Raw genomic sequence first — 17,461 nt, 5'->3', positions numbered from 1 at the left:
CTCTTGGAGTTGGGAGTAGGAGGGAGAATGGACCAGTAATAGGATCTGTAGTGTGGCAAAAGAATGTTAACCGGGGTGATAATTAATTATTCAGCTTCACATGTTGATGTAATTATATTCCTTAGCTACTATCGCTGGTATAAATGAAGACACTACAAAAGACTTATCTATTGGAAATCCCATTCCAACAGTGGTGTCTGGGGCTAGAGGAAACGCCGAGTCTGGTGACAGTGTGAAAATGTATGGCTCTGCTGTGCCACCTGCTGCACCCACGAATCTGCCTACCCCTCCTGTAACCCAGCCTGTTTCACTTCTTGGTAAGTTCATTTTTTTTATCATTAGTTTTCTTTCCCCTGCCCGAGTTAGGCTTTTTAGAAACAGTGTTCATTTTGGTAAATTATTCTCTGAGGCTGTTTTCCTTGGAGGAAGATCTTTCTTTTAAATATGTGTACATGGTCTTCACCAAGCCTACCCTTAAGAGACAGCCTCAAAAATGAAATCATGTTTGTTTCTCTGTCTTGAATAAAAGTTTGGATTTGTACATTTTAATTTGGTATAGAAAAGTGATCAGACTAATCTCTACGAAAAGGAATTGGTACTTAGTCCATGATTAACAAAACCCCAAACATCCTGGCATAATAAGATAACAGACTTTTTTTTTTAAGCAACATAGGTTTTTTTTTTTCCTGTCTGGATTAATTTTTACATATTTAAAATTCCTGGACTTTGATAGCATTCTCTGTAGGCTGGCCAAGAGACTATCTTTGATACATGGCAATAAAATGGCTTTGTTACCTGAGTGACAGTTGCACAGCCTGAGGCAGTGCTTTTTCCACTGACTCCTCAGTTTCTCTTACAAGAGATAACCTGTTGTATTCTTTACCCACAACTTCTAAGATCCAAGGAAGTGTGGTTTAGATTGTTCACGTCTTTAAGAGGCCTTACCCTTGCTTGCTTGAATTAACTGAATATGCCGTATACTTGTTACAGTGATCATCCTATAACAAATTATTATATTTGAAGTGGTATTGCTAACTATAATTAACACTTGATTCTGATAATGGGTAGTTAATTTATCCTTACTATTGTAATGTTTCAATCCTGTGAACCCATTGTATTTTTTAAAGGTGTGTGTTTGTGCACAAATGTTTGTTTTCCTAATCTTAGATTTTTTAAGGAAAGAGCCCTATACTCCTGGGATATAGGGCTGTGGGACATTGGTTTGTGATGTAGGACTTTTACTTTTCACCTACAGTTTTCAGGACTGTTGGAAATTTTACTTTGTTGCGTGTACTACATTTATAATAAAAATTAATTTGTTTTTAAATGGCATGCTGTCTTCTGCCCTCTCCAAGACTGAGGTTAGGCTAATAATAAACTTGATTTTTATTTCTTTTAGTACACAGACTGGGTAATAGTAAAAGAGGATTTATGGTTAAAATTTGTCACAAGTAATGTAGCAGTAGTCATTGTAATGATGCAAAATGATTTGTTTGATGGGGAAGTTGGTTAAGAGGTCTATGCCCTGATGGAAGTCATAGTAGAAGGAACAGTAGTAGACTGGGAGTCAGGAAACCTCAGTGTCTTTGGATATCAGTTTTGTTCCACCCCCCCACCCCCACCCCCAGTATTTGTAATAAGATGATTATACAAGAATCACAGTGAATCTAAGTTGGGTAGAATTTTCTGATCACCCTCTTTCCTTCACTCCACACCCATGCCCCTGATTACAAATTCTCTTTGAAATGAAATTTCCTACTCTGGTGTCCATGGATATTAGGCCACCTGAGACTGCTTGCATTTGTGCTTTTTTTCTGGGTTTAGTAAATTCATTAAATCAGTGAAAAGATTTCATCATCTCCGAGACTTTGATAACTGCTACTGTTGAACAACCTTCAAGAATAAATAACTTAGGGAGTTCCCTGGTGGCCTAGTGGTTAGGATTCTAGGCTTTCACTGGCATGGCTTAGGTTCAGTACCTGGGCTGGGAACCAAGATCCCGGAAGCCACATGGCACAGCCAAAAACAAGCAAGAATAAACAACCTGCCTTTTATTTAACATTTAGGCCTTGGAAACTCTGCTCTTTATTTCTTATCACTACTGAATGTGTAATTTAAACTCTCAGCCAACATGTGAAACAAAACAAATCAAAGCTAGTCAGTGCTAGAAAAATAATCAAATTTCATAGCATTTTTTGTTATGTAACGTACCTGCTTAGATGTCCATCTCCTCCCACCCACCAAGACTGGAAGCTCCATGAGAGAGGAACATTTATTATGTAAGTGGATGGATGGACGCTTTTCAATGTAGGGCTGTTTATACTTCACCTCTGATGATGATCTTTGTCCTTAACTTTTAAAATAAAAAATTTAGGAAATGAAGGTTGTTCCAGATCTGGAAAGGTTAAAATCTGATAGAGCATAAAAATAAGAACAGTTTTGTTAAAATAAGCACTTTTAAGTAAAATGCAGTAGTTTTGTTTGGAATCATGAAAAAGATAGACTTCTGTTCCCCTTCAATTAGAAATCGTGAAAAGAGTATCCCATGAATTTTGACCTTTTATAGAAATGAGACTTTTTAATGTATATGCAAATAAAGGAGGATTTATCCAAAAGACTGATCACAATTCCATCATTTTGATAAAGGAATATAGTAATCACATGCAATATTGTAGTACTAAAGGATCAGTAAGTAGGCTGGATGTTGTTGATGTCAACCAAGAAACAGAAGACTAGAACTAAGATGCCTTCGTGTTTTCTCTTGGTGCTCTAATGTTTTCTCTTATGATAATAAGAAGCAACATTGCACTATACAGAAAATTTTAAGCCTAGGAGGTGATACTAAACTTCAGCTTCTTCATCTGTGAGAAGAGAAATAAAAATGTTAAACCAGGGTGTTGGGATGATTCAGTTGGACTAACATATATAAACAGCTGACATGGGGCCTGTCACAAAGCAGGCACTCAGTGAATGGTGCGTGCTTATTACAGGTAAGAAATATCATAGACAATATTTAGAATAAAGAAGAGTTTATACTTAGAAATTCTAAAATTATATTACTTAGCTATAACTTATTTTGAATTGTTCTGATTGTCAGCAGTAGAAGTAGCTTTTTTAGGAAAGTATGTATCTTGGCATGGTTGCCTCAGATATTTCTACAGTATATTCAACCAGGTGATAAGTTCACATATATGGAAGTTCCATCATGGCTTAGTGAGAAAACGTGTTACTAGTTACATAGTAGTGGTATTTCATTTAAATAGCACGATATGGTATCTGTATTTTTCCTATTAGTGATACTCAGATTGTTTTCTTACAATGAAAGGTAAATATATCCTTGAGACTTAACTGAGTTCTTGGGTCTTAATTTCTGAAATGTGGCAGTGATATTTTTAAACTAGAGGGGTCAGTAAAATGTTCAACAGATCTTCCAAAATTCTGTTGTGGGCCTTAGTTATGAAGGAGGCAGTGGGGTGCTTTAAGGATGGTTTGGTTTAAAGAGTTTTCTGAATGATCAGACTTAAGTGTAGGTGTTAGTTTGGAAGTGATGACTATCTGTTTCTGGAATTGGGCTGAGGTAGCCCACACCAGATTTGTAGAGAACCACCTCCATCTTTTAGAGATTTTTATTGTTTTAGTAACCAATAATCTGAAAACATAAAAGCTATTTGATACACAATAATAACTCATTACTTGATTTTAAAGGAATCTGTGCTTAATACCTCACACTCCCAAATCGCTAGCTAGAGCAGTGGTCATTCATTAAAGTTAATAGTTTACAGTTGTTGACCATTTAGAAGAGAAGGAATATTAAAGATGATAGCAATTCAGTACATTCTCTTTACTGTATAAGTGTATATGTATTTATTACTTTTCCAAACTTCTGTATAACATGTATTTCTAATACAATGTACAACATATTCTTATTTAAAATTTCATTGTAATGTGAAATTTGGGTTACTTTGGTGTTCCAAACAATAAAAAAATACACAAAAAAAATGTTTGTTTGTGTTACATATCTATTGTGTTACCAGCATATCCAAAATATCTTTTCAAGGAAGAAATTAAGCTAAGTCAGACTCATTCCTATTGTGGAAAATTAAAGTCTCTTCTCTTGTCAGGTACATACATTCATTAATTATTATTATACAGAGATATTCTCCCCAGTTTTGTCACAGTGCTATAAATGATGGTAAACTTTATAAGTAAGAATTGGGTATGTGTAAGATTGCTTCTTATTGATAATATTTGTTACCAAAGATTTTAAAGCACAAGTCACAAATCAGTAGCCTACAAGCTGAATTGCTAGACAGTAGTATGATGTATTTCGTGCTTGGTTTTTCACACTTCCTTGCCTGGCATTTGATTTTCCAAAATTTGAACACGTCAAGAATTACGTAGGCCCAATTGGTTTGTAAATTAAACAGGTATATTTGCTTTTATGCAGTAGCTGTGACCTTAATACTGTCTTGAAGATGAACAATTTTGTCAAGTTCTGTAATTCCACTTGATTCTTGAACAGTGCTGGGATTAGGGGCTTCCAACTCCTGTGCAGTTGAAAATCCACTTTTAATTTTATAGTTGGCCCTCAGTAACCAAGGTCCCATATCTGTAGATTCAACCAACTACATACCCTGTAGTACGTATTTACTGGGAAAGCAGTTAGTGTATAAGTGGGTCCGTACAGTTGAAATCTGTGTTTTTCAAGGGTCAACTGTACTGTATTTTGAGTTGTGATTTCACTTAGAGTTTTCTCCCCAGAATTTTGATTTTTTTGTCATTTTTAATATTTTAAATTAGAACATTAGAGCACCAATCTACTAGTGTGAATAATATTTAAAGGAATCCTGAAGAAGATTCCCAGTATTTTTTTTTAATGGTAATTCTAATTTTTAAAACACTTTTTGCATTTTAATTTTTTTCTTATTGTAGACTTGGTTATGATGTTGATTATATTAAATTATAACCTAGAGGGGTCTACCAAATGTTCCTTTGTCCTATAAAAGTGTTCTTTGAAAGCTTTACTCTAAATATTGCGTTTTATTATTTCACTAGTGTTTTATGCTTAGAAATGCTTCCAAAATATTGATCACAGTGCTTCTTTCAACTTTGTATAAAAAACACTTTTCAATGAATGATTAATAATGATCAATCCACAACAAATACTTAACTTTGGGTATGAATTTATACATGAATATACTTGCTTTATTTTCTCAGAAGGTGAAGCACTTCAAACAAAACCTTGGGAAAGTCTTGCACAAAAACGTGAAAGGTGCTTATCATATTGTCTCCATCTCTGTCTGCACCTTCTAGGCTGCAGAACTCCAGCCTAAAGAGTCTCTTTTTAATTTAAACCTGACAGCTTTTGGGGCCTAAGGAAGGTGGGAGGGACAGAAATTCTAGGCTCTAGATTGATTTTTGGTAGACAAGGATAATGCTATGAAGAACTGCAGGTAAGATTTTTTCCAGATAACACTGAGAATTATGGATGATCTTCTTCAGTGATGGATTACCAGTATATCCCAGACTTCTTGACTCCAGTAGTACAATTCTTAACTCTAAGTCACACCTGTTATGCTTTGCCTGTTATACTAAGATAGTAATTCGTATACAAACTGAAATTATAAAAAACAACTATAGAAGATCTGTAGGAAAATTTACCAAACCTTACTGTAGATTATTTTGCAAAAAAAACCCCCAAGAAGTCATTTTTAAGAGATAATGGTTCCTGGTTTTTCATTTAAAATTAGGGTTTTTATGTCCTGTGCCATGCTAAAAATAGATATACGTCTTAGTGTACTTACACCATATATTATTGAAATTCAAATTTCTTTTAAGTCTTTGCTACCATACCATTTTTTTTTTTTGGTATAGTAATGTATAACGCAATCTAACATGTGCTTTCTCTCTCATTTTTTGAAAACTAGCTCATTTTTTCATTCTCCCCAGCTCCCAACACAGTACCTGCTAGAAGAATCACCTGGGAGTCTCTTCAGAATAATTATGCCCTAATTGTTATTAATTGGTGAATCTAGGCAAAGGAGATACATGTTTGGGTTATACTATTATTTCAAATTCCTGAAGGTCTGTAGTTTAAAAAAGAAAAAGACAGCTTTCAATGGTTCAGCAAACATATATATCTGTATGCCTAGAGGCTTTCAGGGCATTGATGGGAGAGATGAGAGTGGCTGGTGTATCTTTTTCCTTGTATGAACAGATTTCGAATTAGGTTCATGCACAGTGCCACAGTGGCATTATTTTGGAATCAAAAAAGGTGGAACTGCGACTGGGAGCGGAAAAGGAGGTTGTGAAAGAACGTTTGCAGCTTTTCTCAAAATAAATCTCAGGTCTTCATAGGTAAGGAAAGAGACCACCCTGGGGAGAGACCTGGACCTTGTAGCCACTGCTTTTGCCCCCTGAGAGGTATCTTGTCTATGAGTTTAGTTGTCAATTTATGCCACCACCATACATTCATATGTTCAACATGTTTACTCCCAGTACCTGCTGTGGACCAGGCACCCTTCTGGGTATTAGAGATACCTGAATGACAAGAGAAGGCCTGTCTTCTAGAGCTTACATTTTAGCGGGGACTTAGATAATAAGTAAGCTAATAATTTCACATGAAGATATTCCTGTGAGGAGAGTAAAGCAGAGAACGGGATTGAAGGAATGTTGTGTAAAGTGTACTGTTTTAAATAAAATGGCTGGAGAAGGCTTCTAAGAGGTATTATAGAGAGAAATAATAGAGGAAAGAGCCATAGAGGTATGGAGGAAACACATCTCATTTAGAGAAGACAGAAGGGGAGCTTGGACTGAGAACAAACTACAGAGGGCTGTAGGGCTGGAGCAAGGTGAACATAAGAGCAACTGTGATGAGTTCAGGGCTAGTTATCAAGGGTCAGTCAAGAGTGCAACAGGAAGTGTAGGTTTTGAACACTGTTGTGATCTGGTTTACATTTTTCAAAGAATTGTATATGGCAATTCTGGAGAAAGCAAACTACAAGAGTTGGTAAGAGTGGAATGAGGGGACTATTTTGGATGAAGATAGAGCCTTCAAAATGGCTCTGTTACTTACATACGTGAGAGAAGAGCCAAGAATGACTACGTTGTTTTTTTTTTCACCTGAGCATTTGGTAGTGTCATTGCCATTCCTGAAATGGGAAACTCTCAAAGAGGAGTGGGTTTAGGGCGTGGACGTCAAGTTAAATATGTTGGATGTTTTGACATTTAGGTGCAGATGTCAGCTAAAATCTGGTAAAGTCTAAAGATAAGTTCTGGTGTTGTCAGCAAATAAAAATGATATTTACAGCCTCCAGTTGTGAAAATACCTAGGGAAGGGATATAGTGAGAGGTATACTGCAGCATTTAGCAGTTGAGAATACAGTACGGAGAACTAAGAGTTTGTATATATCAATCATTTAAGCCTTACAGTTCTTTGAAGTCAACACGGTTATCCCCATTTTGTAGATGGGTCATCAGAAGCATAAAGAGATGAAGTAACCTGCCCACCCAAGGTCACAGCTCCACGCGGCAGTGCCTAGAATTCAAGGTGCCCTCATTCCAACAACCGTGCTTTTACCCACTGTCCTGTACTGTTCCATCCAGCAAAGGCACAGCCAGGGAGCTAGGAAACAGTAGGGGGAGGTACTCTGGAGGCTGAGTAAAGAAAATTCCTAGGGAGGAGGGAGGGAGCAACCATCAGAGGCCATTGTTGGGTCAAAGAGGAGTGCTGAGACTTGCGAACTGGATTTAGCAAAATGAAAGTTTCTGGGTGACTTTGGGAAATGTGGTTTTACTGGAGTGATGGGTTCAAAAGCCTATATAAATATATATGTAGGAGAGAATGAGAGATGAGGAAATGGATACAGTGATTTTGGACATGTTACGCTGAGGAGATGTGCTGTATGGGGAAACATTAAAATGGGGATGAGAGCCGAAGGGAGATCTACAGTGTGGGAGGTTTTTTTGTTTTTATTTCTAAAAGAGAGACAAAACTCCAGCATGTTTGTTACTGGGAAACCCGGGAGAGGGGAAATTCTTGATGCAACGAAGAGATATTTGCTGGGTTGGCACTTATGTAGATGAGAGGGGGGCCTAGATTTGGGGTTTGAGTGTGGGGCTTCATTTAGCCTTTGGAACACATGTTCCAAACAGATGTTCACAGACTGAAGGAGCAATACGGATACAGGTGCAGGTAAATGGTAGGTTTGGTGGTAGGTGGGTGGATGAAAAATTTTTCTAAAAGCCTTTTTTTTTTTTAAGTGCTATACCAACTAGGATAAATAAAACATGATATTTCCATTTACCATTACTTGGTAATGAAAAGAAATGAAGTACTTATACATGCTATAACATGGATGGGCCTTGAAAAGATACGCTAAGTGAAAGAATCCAGTCACAAAGGGTCACGTATTATATGATTCCACTTACATGAAATGTCCAGAATAGCCAAGTCCATAGAGACAAGAAACAGAATGTATGGTTGCCTGGAGGTTGGGGGGAAATGGGAAATGGTGGTTAATGAATACAGGGTTTCTTTTTGAGATGATAAAAATTATTCTAAAGTTTATTTTGATGGTTGCCCAATTCTGAATATATTAAAAAAACATTGAGCTATACCCTTTATGTCGGTGAATTGTAAGCTATGTGAATTTTACCTCCTGGAAGCTATATAAAACCAACCAGGTAAGAGCAGACAATTAAGGAAAAACAGAAACATGTGAAACATACCTAGAAACATAAGAATGTGAATTGACTCAGGAAATTAGAATTGGTGGCCAGGATTAAGGGAGCATTTGTGGTTGTAGTTACAAATAAAATGAGGCCAGTCAGCATGTTGGGGGTGGTGCTCAGCCATATTCTGGTGCAGAATAGGTAGAAGAGTTGCATTTAAAACCAGTTTCCAAGCAGCGTGGTGAGGGAAAACCATGGACTCCCAAGACAGGTAAGGAGGAAAGGAAAGACGTCACAGGCATTGGGGACATGATCCTAGTGGGATTGACAGTGGTTTTGGTTACTTGAAAATGAGAAATCAGAAGTAATGAAGTTGCTTCTGATGAAAAAAGTCCAGGACTTCCCAGAGGCATTGGTTGTGGTAGAATGAAAGACAAGATGATTGGTGGAGAAGAGGCACAAGAACTATCCTTTCTACTGATTGGCCTTTTCAGATGTTCCCTCTGCCCTTCCTCCCCTTGCTCTCCTCCCTTTCCTTCTTCACATAGCAAATCCTTGCTTTAAAAAAAAAAAAATCCAACTTAAATTTACATCGTCTGTGAAAGAGTACAACTAACACATTCAGCTGGTCTCTGCCACAGTAAATAAATCAAGCCTTATTCTTCTGAGATTTCAAGGTCCACACTGATCTCCCACCATATCAACCTTCCCCTCCCACAGCACCCCTTTAGCCATTAACATGCTTATTTCTTATTTCCCATGATTACCAACATCTTTGCTATAGAAAGCAGTGGCATCTCTCCTTTAATCTCGATACTTGTTTTTTAGTTGTGGAACAGTTGAAGGTTTTTTGACTCATAGGAAATAGCCTTGGCTATTTAGACTCCAATGAGTTTCTTCCCTAGTGGCTTGGACGGTAAAGAATCCACCTGCAATGCAGGAGACCTGAGTTTGATCCCTGGGTCAGGAAGACCCCCTGGAGGAGGGTATGGCTACCGACTCCAGTATTCTTGCCTAGAGAATTCCACGGACAGGGGAGCCTGGCGGGCTACAGTTCGTGGGGTTGCAAAGAGTTTGACATGACTGAAGTGACTTAGCACACACATGAATTTCTTCTACTCCTTGAATTTAAATAATTTGCCTTAAAATCGTGCTGTATTAGAAAATTTGGAGTTTTCTATCTACTGTGTTGTTTCTCCAGGTCTGAATTCCTCCCTTTTTTGTTTCATCCATATTCTGGATAAGTTAACACCATGACTCTTAATCTTCTGAGCTCTATACATTTAATCGGTCTCTTCAGCATATTTCCATCAGGTGTAGCCCAGGCCTCTCCAGTCCTCAGTGTTACCATGTGAAATTTGTCATCTGTCTCCAAAAATTGCTTCTGTTATTAAATTTCTGCATTGCACAGATGCCTGCATCCTCTCATTCAAAGCAGAGAGCTGTGTTCCTGCAGCTCTTAAATTCTGCCAGTCCTGCTACTGAAAAGCTTAAATGTTCCTCCTCTCTAGCACCTCTTTCAGTTGTCTCAAACCTCTGTCCCCTGGATTCTAGAGTAGCCTAACTAGTATCCTCCCTCCTCCCCCTTCTTGCCTTCCTGAAATAGGGATCTTTCAAAAATGAACATAGGGCCATCCCTGCTAAAAATCCATGTGTGGTTTTCCCACCACTCTAGCTCAGTCCAAGTTCCTTACCCTGCATGGAAGACCTGGATTGCCCCGGCCTACCTGTTTGGCCTCACACAGCTCATCTTTTTTTTTTTTTTTTCCTAGTTTTTAATTGATAATGATTTATATTTGTACAGATTCTAGCTGCTTTAATGATAAACCTCACCTTCTCTCGATTTTCATTCAAAAGACATTCTGCTGCAGTAACAGCACACTTTACTGCTTCAGCTTGCTAATAGGCCTTTTCAGAAGCGGCCATTCTCTTGATCGTAATATCCTTCCTTCCTCATGTTGGCCTGAATGTTTTTCCCTTCTGTTGACACCTAATTCAGACATCTCATGGGACTGCTGCTCATTTTCACACACACCAACTTGTATCAGTTTCACTTTTGTCACCATACTAGTGTGTGCCATCTCCTATAGCAATTAACATTTGTTTCTACTAGGCTATATCCTGTTTGAAGGAAAAGATTATTATTTTTAGTCCTTCTATCCCCAGCACGGGCTTCCCTGGTAGCCCAGTGATGAAAAATCCACCTGCCAATGCAGGTTCGACCCCTGGGTCGGAAAGTTCCCCTGGAGAATGAAATGGCAACCCACTCCAGTTTTCTTGCCTGGGAAATCCCATGGGCAGAGGAGCCTGGCGGGCAACAGTCCATAGGGTCGCAGAAGAGTTGGGACACAACTTAGCCACTAAAGAACAACATCCCCAGCACAGTAAATGTGTTAACAATGTAAAAAAGCTTAAATGTTCAACATACATATGGGTGAATTTTTTTTCTTTGAAGTTTATAACTCTGGAAAACTTGTCAGTGGTATATTGTACATCAAACTTTGAAATAAAATGAATAATTGCTTTGAATGTCCTTTAGACCTGAGTAACTCACTACATATTCCACTGGTATGTGTATAACGTCAGCTTTCCTAATAAAAATGAAATTCAGCTGTTATCCCTACCAGGGGCTTATACCACCTGATATATTTTTTTAATTAAATGTAACTTTAATTAAAAGCAGTACTTTTTTGTTCACTGCAAAACAACAACAGCTGAGCAAAAAATTCTGTAATTCTACCACTTGTGTATTTTGAAGGCCAACATTTCGAACTATGGGAATACTGTCAGGGAAGTCTGTACTTTGTTGGCCCATAAATGGTTAAAGGGAAATGAGCTTATTTATGAAAGAGGAAAATGAGTGTAAAATATTTTAAGTAAATCCCAAATACAAATATCCACATATGTTGGATAGATAAATTAGGCAATGGTTTTTTTCTTTATAAAAATATGTTTTGGGAAATTCCCGGGTGTCCAGTTGTTAGGACTCTGTGCATTCACTGCCATGGGCTCTGGTTCAATCCCTTGTTGGGGAACTAAGATCCCAAAAGCCTCATGTTATGGCCAAAAATTAAATTTAAAAAGTGTTTGTAGGAAGTTTCATTATATGGGACTTCCCTGGTGGTCCAGTGGCTAAGACTCTCCCAATGCAGGGGCCTGGGGTTCAGTCCCTGGTCAGGGTACTAGATCCCACATGCCACAACTAAAGATCTGATAGGACAAAATAAATATTAAAACATATATATGTGTGTACTGTTAAAGTTAACCCTGTTAAGTCGATCTGTATGTACCCTCAGATGCATGTTACAAAGAACTTAGAAATGCATTCCTAGAGATGGGTTTATATTTTACAAAGAATCATTGCCCATTTGATCTCTGTACAAAGAATGAGGCTGGCCTTGGACAGCTGTCAAATTGGTAGTTGAGGAAGCCATCAGTATTCCCATTGTCCTTCAAAGGAATGTTTCCTGTTAAAGATTCATCTGAACTTAACTCTTTTGTTATAATAAGATGCTTTTAACCCCTTCCCAGTCTCTCTAGTGTAATTTAAAACTTGCTATTGGTCCCTTGAGCTTATAGTTAGGTACTAGAATGTGCCACACCAAGTCTTTCAACAGAGTATAAACATTTATTGTTTTCATCCTTGAGTAAAAGCTGGTGGGAAAGGAAAATCTTACTTAGGTGTTTCTGTATATGATAAACTATTGAAAGAGGCTGTACATGGGTACATACATTTTACATTGCTTGTTTTGAGTTGAAGTCCACAAGTGTTGGTACTGTATGATTTCTTTAAAAAGTGGGAGCAAGGAAAATACCTTAGATGCCGGGTTGTCTCACTATATGGTACAGTCTCCGTAAGTGTACAGTAAATGACATGAAGAAAGTTTCCTGTGAATTTCATATCATTCTGAGGTAGAGTATAAGTTCTCTATTATGCTCATTGTCTGGGATTTTCTTAAGAGTGTGAAGAGTCTATGAAGGGCTGAGGTCTTTGCCTCATTCATCCAGTTCATCATTTGTAGCTTTTCACTATGGTAATTAACATTGTCTTAGGCCTGATATATGGAAGCTTAATTTCTTTCAGTTACCAAACTGCTTGACTCTAAACTGTGGTGGATATTGGGCGACCAGGAGAGGCTAATAAGATCTTAATGATCAGAAATACAAAACACAGTGTTTTTGCAAAGTGAAATACTTAGTGTTAGGATATTTACCATCTGTCAAAATAGATGTGTAGAATAATAATTTCAGCACTTAACGATGTGCCAAACTCTGAGCTCATGCTTATGTGTTTTATCCCATTTAATCTCAACAAAAAGCAGGTATTATTATCCCTATTTCTGAGGCATGTGTCCAGGGTCACTCCTGTGTGAGATTTTTTTCACCAACTATGTTTCTCTTTAAGCATTTAAAAGAAGGTACTCTTAAGTAAAGCAATAAGAGTTATAACTGCATATTAAGAGTTGTAACTGATACACGTACATTTTCAGTCCACTCTGTTTAGTTCCTAAGTCTGACAGAGTAGTATTGGACCATGTGTTCTGAGGAGCGAAAACTGAAGTAGAAATTCTTGTCTTCCATATTGGTAATACTTGTATATACAGAAAATCTGTTGTTAGGATTTAGTAGGACTTCCTTAAATGTTTGCTAAAGTGAGTGAGAGGAAGTGATTGAAACTGTAAACATAAAATAGCATGATGTTGGGGGTGGGGGAAAGATGAAAAGTATTGAGTTTGCTTTCAGGTTGTTTTAAGCATTTCTCTCACCATTGCCACTTGATAATCATAACCTACAACTTGCCAAAGACATCTCTGCAGTACGTGAGTAGATGGCACCTTCTGATAATATCAGAACATTTTCCTTTTTAGAGTAACTCTTGTTGTAATGTTAATATTTACAGAGAAATAACTTGAGAGAGGTGATGATACCTGTTAGTTAAGTTGTGAAACAAATCCTTCCTCCTTTTCTGTATCATACATGATGGGTTGAATTTGACTCTTACACTAAAGTGTAAGCAAAATGCCTCCTGTAAATAGGAAATAAGACCAGTAAGTCATTGTCACTTTCAGCAGCACTAACTTTTATCACTCTTGCCATCTTTGGGAAAATAAATAGAAGGTGAATAGCTGAGCACTCAGCATAGTTCAGTGGTCATTTTGGCATAGCAATTTACATGTTATGCTGTGCTTTAAAAAGAGACTTGTGAAAACAAACTCTACATTCTTGTATTGATCTTTATTTTACAAGTGTTAGTGTTTTCAATCCATGGGTTGGGAAGATCCCCTGGAGGAGGAAAATGGCATCCCACTCCAGTTGATAAAGAGTCTGCCTGCAGTGCACGAGACCGGGGTTCAATTCCTGGGTCCGGAAGATCCCCTGGAGAAGGATATGGCAACCCACTCCAGTATTCTTGACTGGAAAATCCTATGGACAGAGGAGCCTGGCGGGCTATATAGTTCACGGAGTCGCAAGAATTGGATGTGACTTACCGACTAAATCACCACCAGTATTCTTGCCTGAAAAATACTAAGAGGAGCCTGGCGGGCTATAGCCCATGGGGTCACAAAGAGTCGGACACGACTGAGCAACTGAGCACGGGACTGCATGTTAACTGCGTAAAGCATTTTAACGTCATAGACTCAAAGAAACCTCCCTCTTCACTGGATTTTCTGGGGTCATTGACCCTATTTTTTTCCTAGTAGAAGGTCAGATTAAAGTTAGAGTAAAAAATTTTCTTCTAAGAGTACACCTGAAATAACTTTCAGTTGGCTCAGCTAGTTCATTTCTTTATGTCATTAGGACATAGCACACTGTGTTTCTCAAGTATTTTGAGTGGTAAAACAGCTACTAATCAAGGCTGTACAAAAGGACATTTTGATATACTCTTTCCAAAATGTGGTATATTACAGTTTCCTTGTGTGACATAGTTTGACCTCTACCTGTATTAGGTAGGTGTGTGTACATAACTGTATAAATACATCTCTAGGCCTGCTTGCCGTGGATTGTTGCTGGGACTTCACATTGAGTTTCTCCTGGGTAGACTGGCAAACAGTATGAAATTGGAAGATTTTTGAGTTTCGTTTTGCTTCAAGCACCACAGGAAACAGTTGAAAATAGAATATGCCGTCTTCTATGTTGCTTTATTTACAGTCTCATTTTTATTGCCTCGTCAGGTACCCAGGGAGTTGCGCCAGGTCCTGTCATTGGGCTCCAGGCCCCGTCCACCGGTCTCCTTGGTGCCCGACCTGGCCTAATCCCACTCCAGCGCCCGCCAGGAATGCCTCCACCTCACTTACAGCGATTTCCCTTGATGCCACCTCGGCCCATGCCTCCACATATGATGCACCGAGGCCCACCACCAGGCCCGGGGGGCTTCGGAATGCCTCCGCCTCATGGAATGAAAGGCCCCTTCCCACCCCACGGCCCCTTCGTCAGGCCTGGCGGGATGCCGGGGCTCGGGGGCCCAGGGCCGGGCCCGGGGGGTCCCGAGGACCGAGACGGAAGGCAGCCACCACCGCAGCAGCAGCAGCAGCAGCAGCAGCAGCCACCTCCCCAGCCACCGCCGCAGCAGCCGCCACCAGCCCAGCAGCCACCGCCGGCTCAGCAGCAACCACAGCCGTTCAGAAATGACAACAGGCAGCAGCAGTTCAATTCAGGTAGAGACCAAGAAAGGTTTGGAAGAAGATCTTTTGGAAATAGGGTGGAGAATGACCGGGAACGGTACGGGAACCGTAACGATGATCGAGATAATAGTAACCGTGAGAGGAGAGAGTGGGGAAGGAGGAGCCCCGACCGGGACAGGCACAGAGACTTGGAAGACAGGAATAGACGCTCCAGCGGGCATCGAGACAGAGAGAGAGATTCTAGAGATAGAGAGTCTCGTAGAGAGAAGGAAGAAAACCGAGGCAAGGAGAAGCCCGAGGTGGCAGACAGGGCAGGCGGTAACAAGACCGTGGAACCTCCCATTAGCCAAGCAGGAAATGTAGACACTGTTTCAGAACTTCCTAAGGGGGAGCCTGGGCCTGCAGTCGTAAAGCCTTCCGAAGAGTTACCTGCTGAGGCTACCTCATCCGTCGACCCCGAGAAGGACCCCGGCTCAGCAGCAGAGGCTCCTCGTTAGGAGAAACTGGGATCTGTCGGATATGACAGCGACGCAGGAGGGTAGGGCTTGGGGTGTACAGATGCTGTATTATACCTGCTCCCGCTATGTCACAGCCCCGCAGTAGTTGGTGGGAGTTGTAAGCAATTTGATTGCTTCCCTTCTATTTAAAAATAGCCACAAAATAACAACAACAACAAAAATACTGAAAATATGAATAAATATTACCCTTTTTGCTGTAACTTTTTAAAAGTTTTGACTTTAAAAAGTTTACAAATCGTAATTAGAAGTGCTCTCTATTTTTTTTTTTTTTTAATTTAAGACAAGGTAACGGTGAAAGCTCCTCAAAAAACAATAGGGATGTTTTTAATAAACTCTATTTTCGTAACAAACTTTAACGTGTGCTATTCTTCCTACACTGCATTAAGGTGGAAAAGGACTGTTCACCATCCAAGTCAGCGGTTAATACTGTACTGGAGTCTAAATTAGACTTGTTGATTTGATGGAAATAGACATTTTTATGTAGTTATTTTCAAACACTTCATCTGTAACGTTTTTGATTTTCAGCATTTTCAATCATAAGGCAAAGGTTAGTGGTTTTAATGTTAACTGAAAAGCTTTTGAGTTTGGGGATTCAATCAAGGTGTTCTCCCCCTCCTCGCCCCCCACCCATTGGCTTTTTGGTAAATGTTGCCCTAAATAATTGGTAAAAAATTTTTTGCTAAAGGGACAATGGACCTCGACATTACCCATTGTACTATATTGTCTAGGTATCCCTTATTTACAAGGTTGGGTGTTTTTCTTAGCACTCCATTAAAATTTTTCAAAAGGGTGAAAGAAAATCAAGGTTACTATCTGCAGCCTAAAAGCTTTTTGTCTCATCTAAGAACTTAAATGCAGCCCCCACTGTTAGTCTTGCCTGTTGCCTCTTTTCCCCTGCTGAGCAGAGGTAAACTGAGCTTTTTACCCCTTAAAAAAAGTACTCTCTCTTCCTTAAAATAATTGGGTTAACTAGGAAAAAGTGGTTAAGTTAGCCAAGAACTGTTATGTGAAGACATCCAAAGGCAAACCAAACCTGTACCTGAAGTAGTAGAGAAGCGGTTACATAAAGCTGCGGAGCTAGTGCCAAGGGAAAGACCAGCCGTTAACACAACCCAAGTGTTTATGGCCTTGAAGCTCTTTTCTCCTTCAATTCTGTATCTAAACTGTCCTAGTTTGTATCCTGAACAGGTTCTTTACCCTCATCCCCAGGCGAAGCTGCTTTATTTGGTTTTGAGTTTTCTGCAGCAAGATCTTGAATGGGGGGGTGGGGGTAAATGTACCTAGGGCAATGTACTGGTGTCCGGCCTTTGGAAAAGAAGAGAAAATCCCGTTTCACATATGTAGACTTGAGTTATAAGCTTACCCTGTTTTATGTTGGCCCACTGAGTTTAAAAGTCCTAGCTGAAACTGCTTCTGGAAACACATCTCCTAAGTGTTCAGGTTTCAAGGAAGCAGTCCAGTATTTCCAATTAAAAGTATTAAGGTCACCCTGTTTGCTCACGACAAAATCCCAGAAGTACTGCTGCTAAGTCGCTTCAGTCGTGTCTGACTCTGTGCGACCCCACAGACGGCAGTCCACTAGGCTCCGCCGTCCCTGGGATTCTCCAGGCAAGAACACTGGAGTGGGTTGCCATTAGTAATTACACG

General features: G+C 39.3%; 1 protein-coding gene across 9 annotated transcripts in view; it reads left to right on the top strand.

Annotated features, from left to right (window-relative positions):
* The window catches only part of SCAF4 (SR-related CTD associated factor 4), a 59,801-nt gene extending 43,637 nt beyond the window's left edge, over positions 1 to 16,164 (top strand). For 5 of the 9 annotated variants that reach the window (XM_081558213.1, XM_081558194.1, XM_081558187.1 and 2 more), the window contains 2 exons: positions 192 to 317; positions 14,847 to 16,164. In XM_081558213.1, coding sequence (XP_081414339.1) covers positions 192 to 317; positions 14,847 to 15,793 — 1,073 coding nt within the window. In that variant the 3' untranslated portion in view covers positions 15,794 to 16,164. Of the gene's footprint in view, positions 1 to 125; positions 318 to 14,846 lie in introns of all 9 variants that reach the window. The other 4 variants (XM_081558204.1, XM_081558162.1, XM_081558155.1 and 1 more) reach the window with 1 other exon arrangement.
* Positions 16,165 to 17,461: the final 1,297 nt, after the last annotated feature.

This window comes from Giraffa tippelskirchi, chromosome 2 (assembly GCF_054371585.1).
Source record: "Giraffa tippelskirchi isolate mGirTip1 chromosome 2, T2T-mGirTip1v1.2.pri, whole genome shotgun sequence".
In the NCBI taxonomy this organism is placed as follows: Eukaryota; Metazoa; Chordata; class Mammalia; order Artiodactyla; family Giraffidae; genus Giraffa; species Giraffa tippelskirchi.
This window is presented reverse-complemented; position numbering and strand designations above follow the sequence as displayed.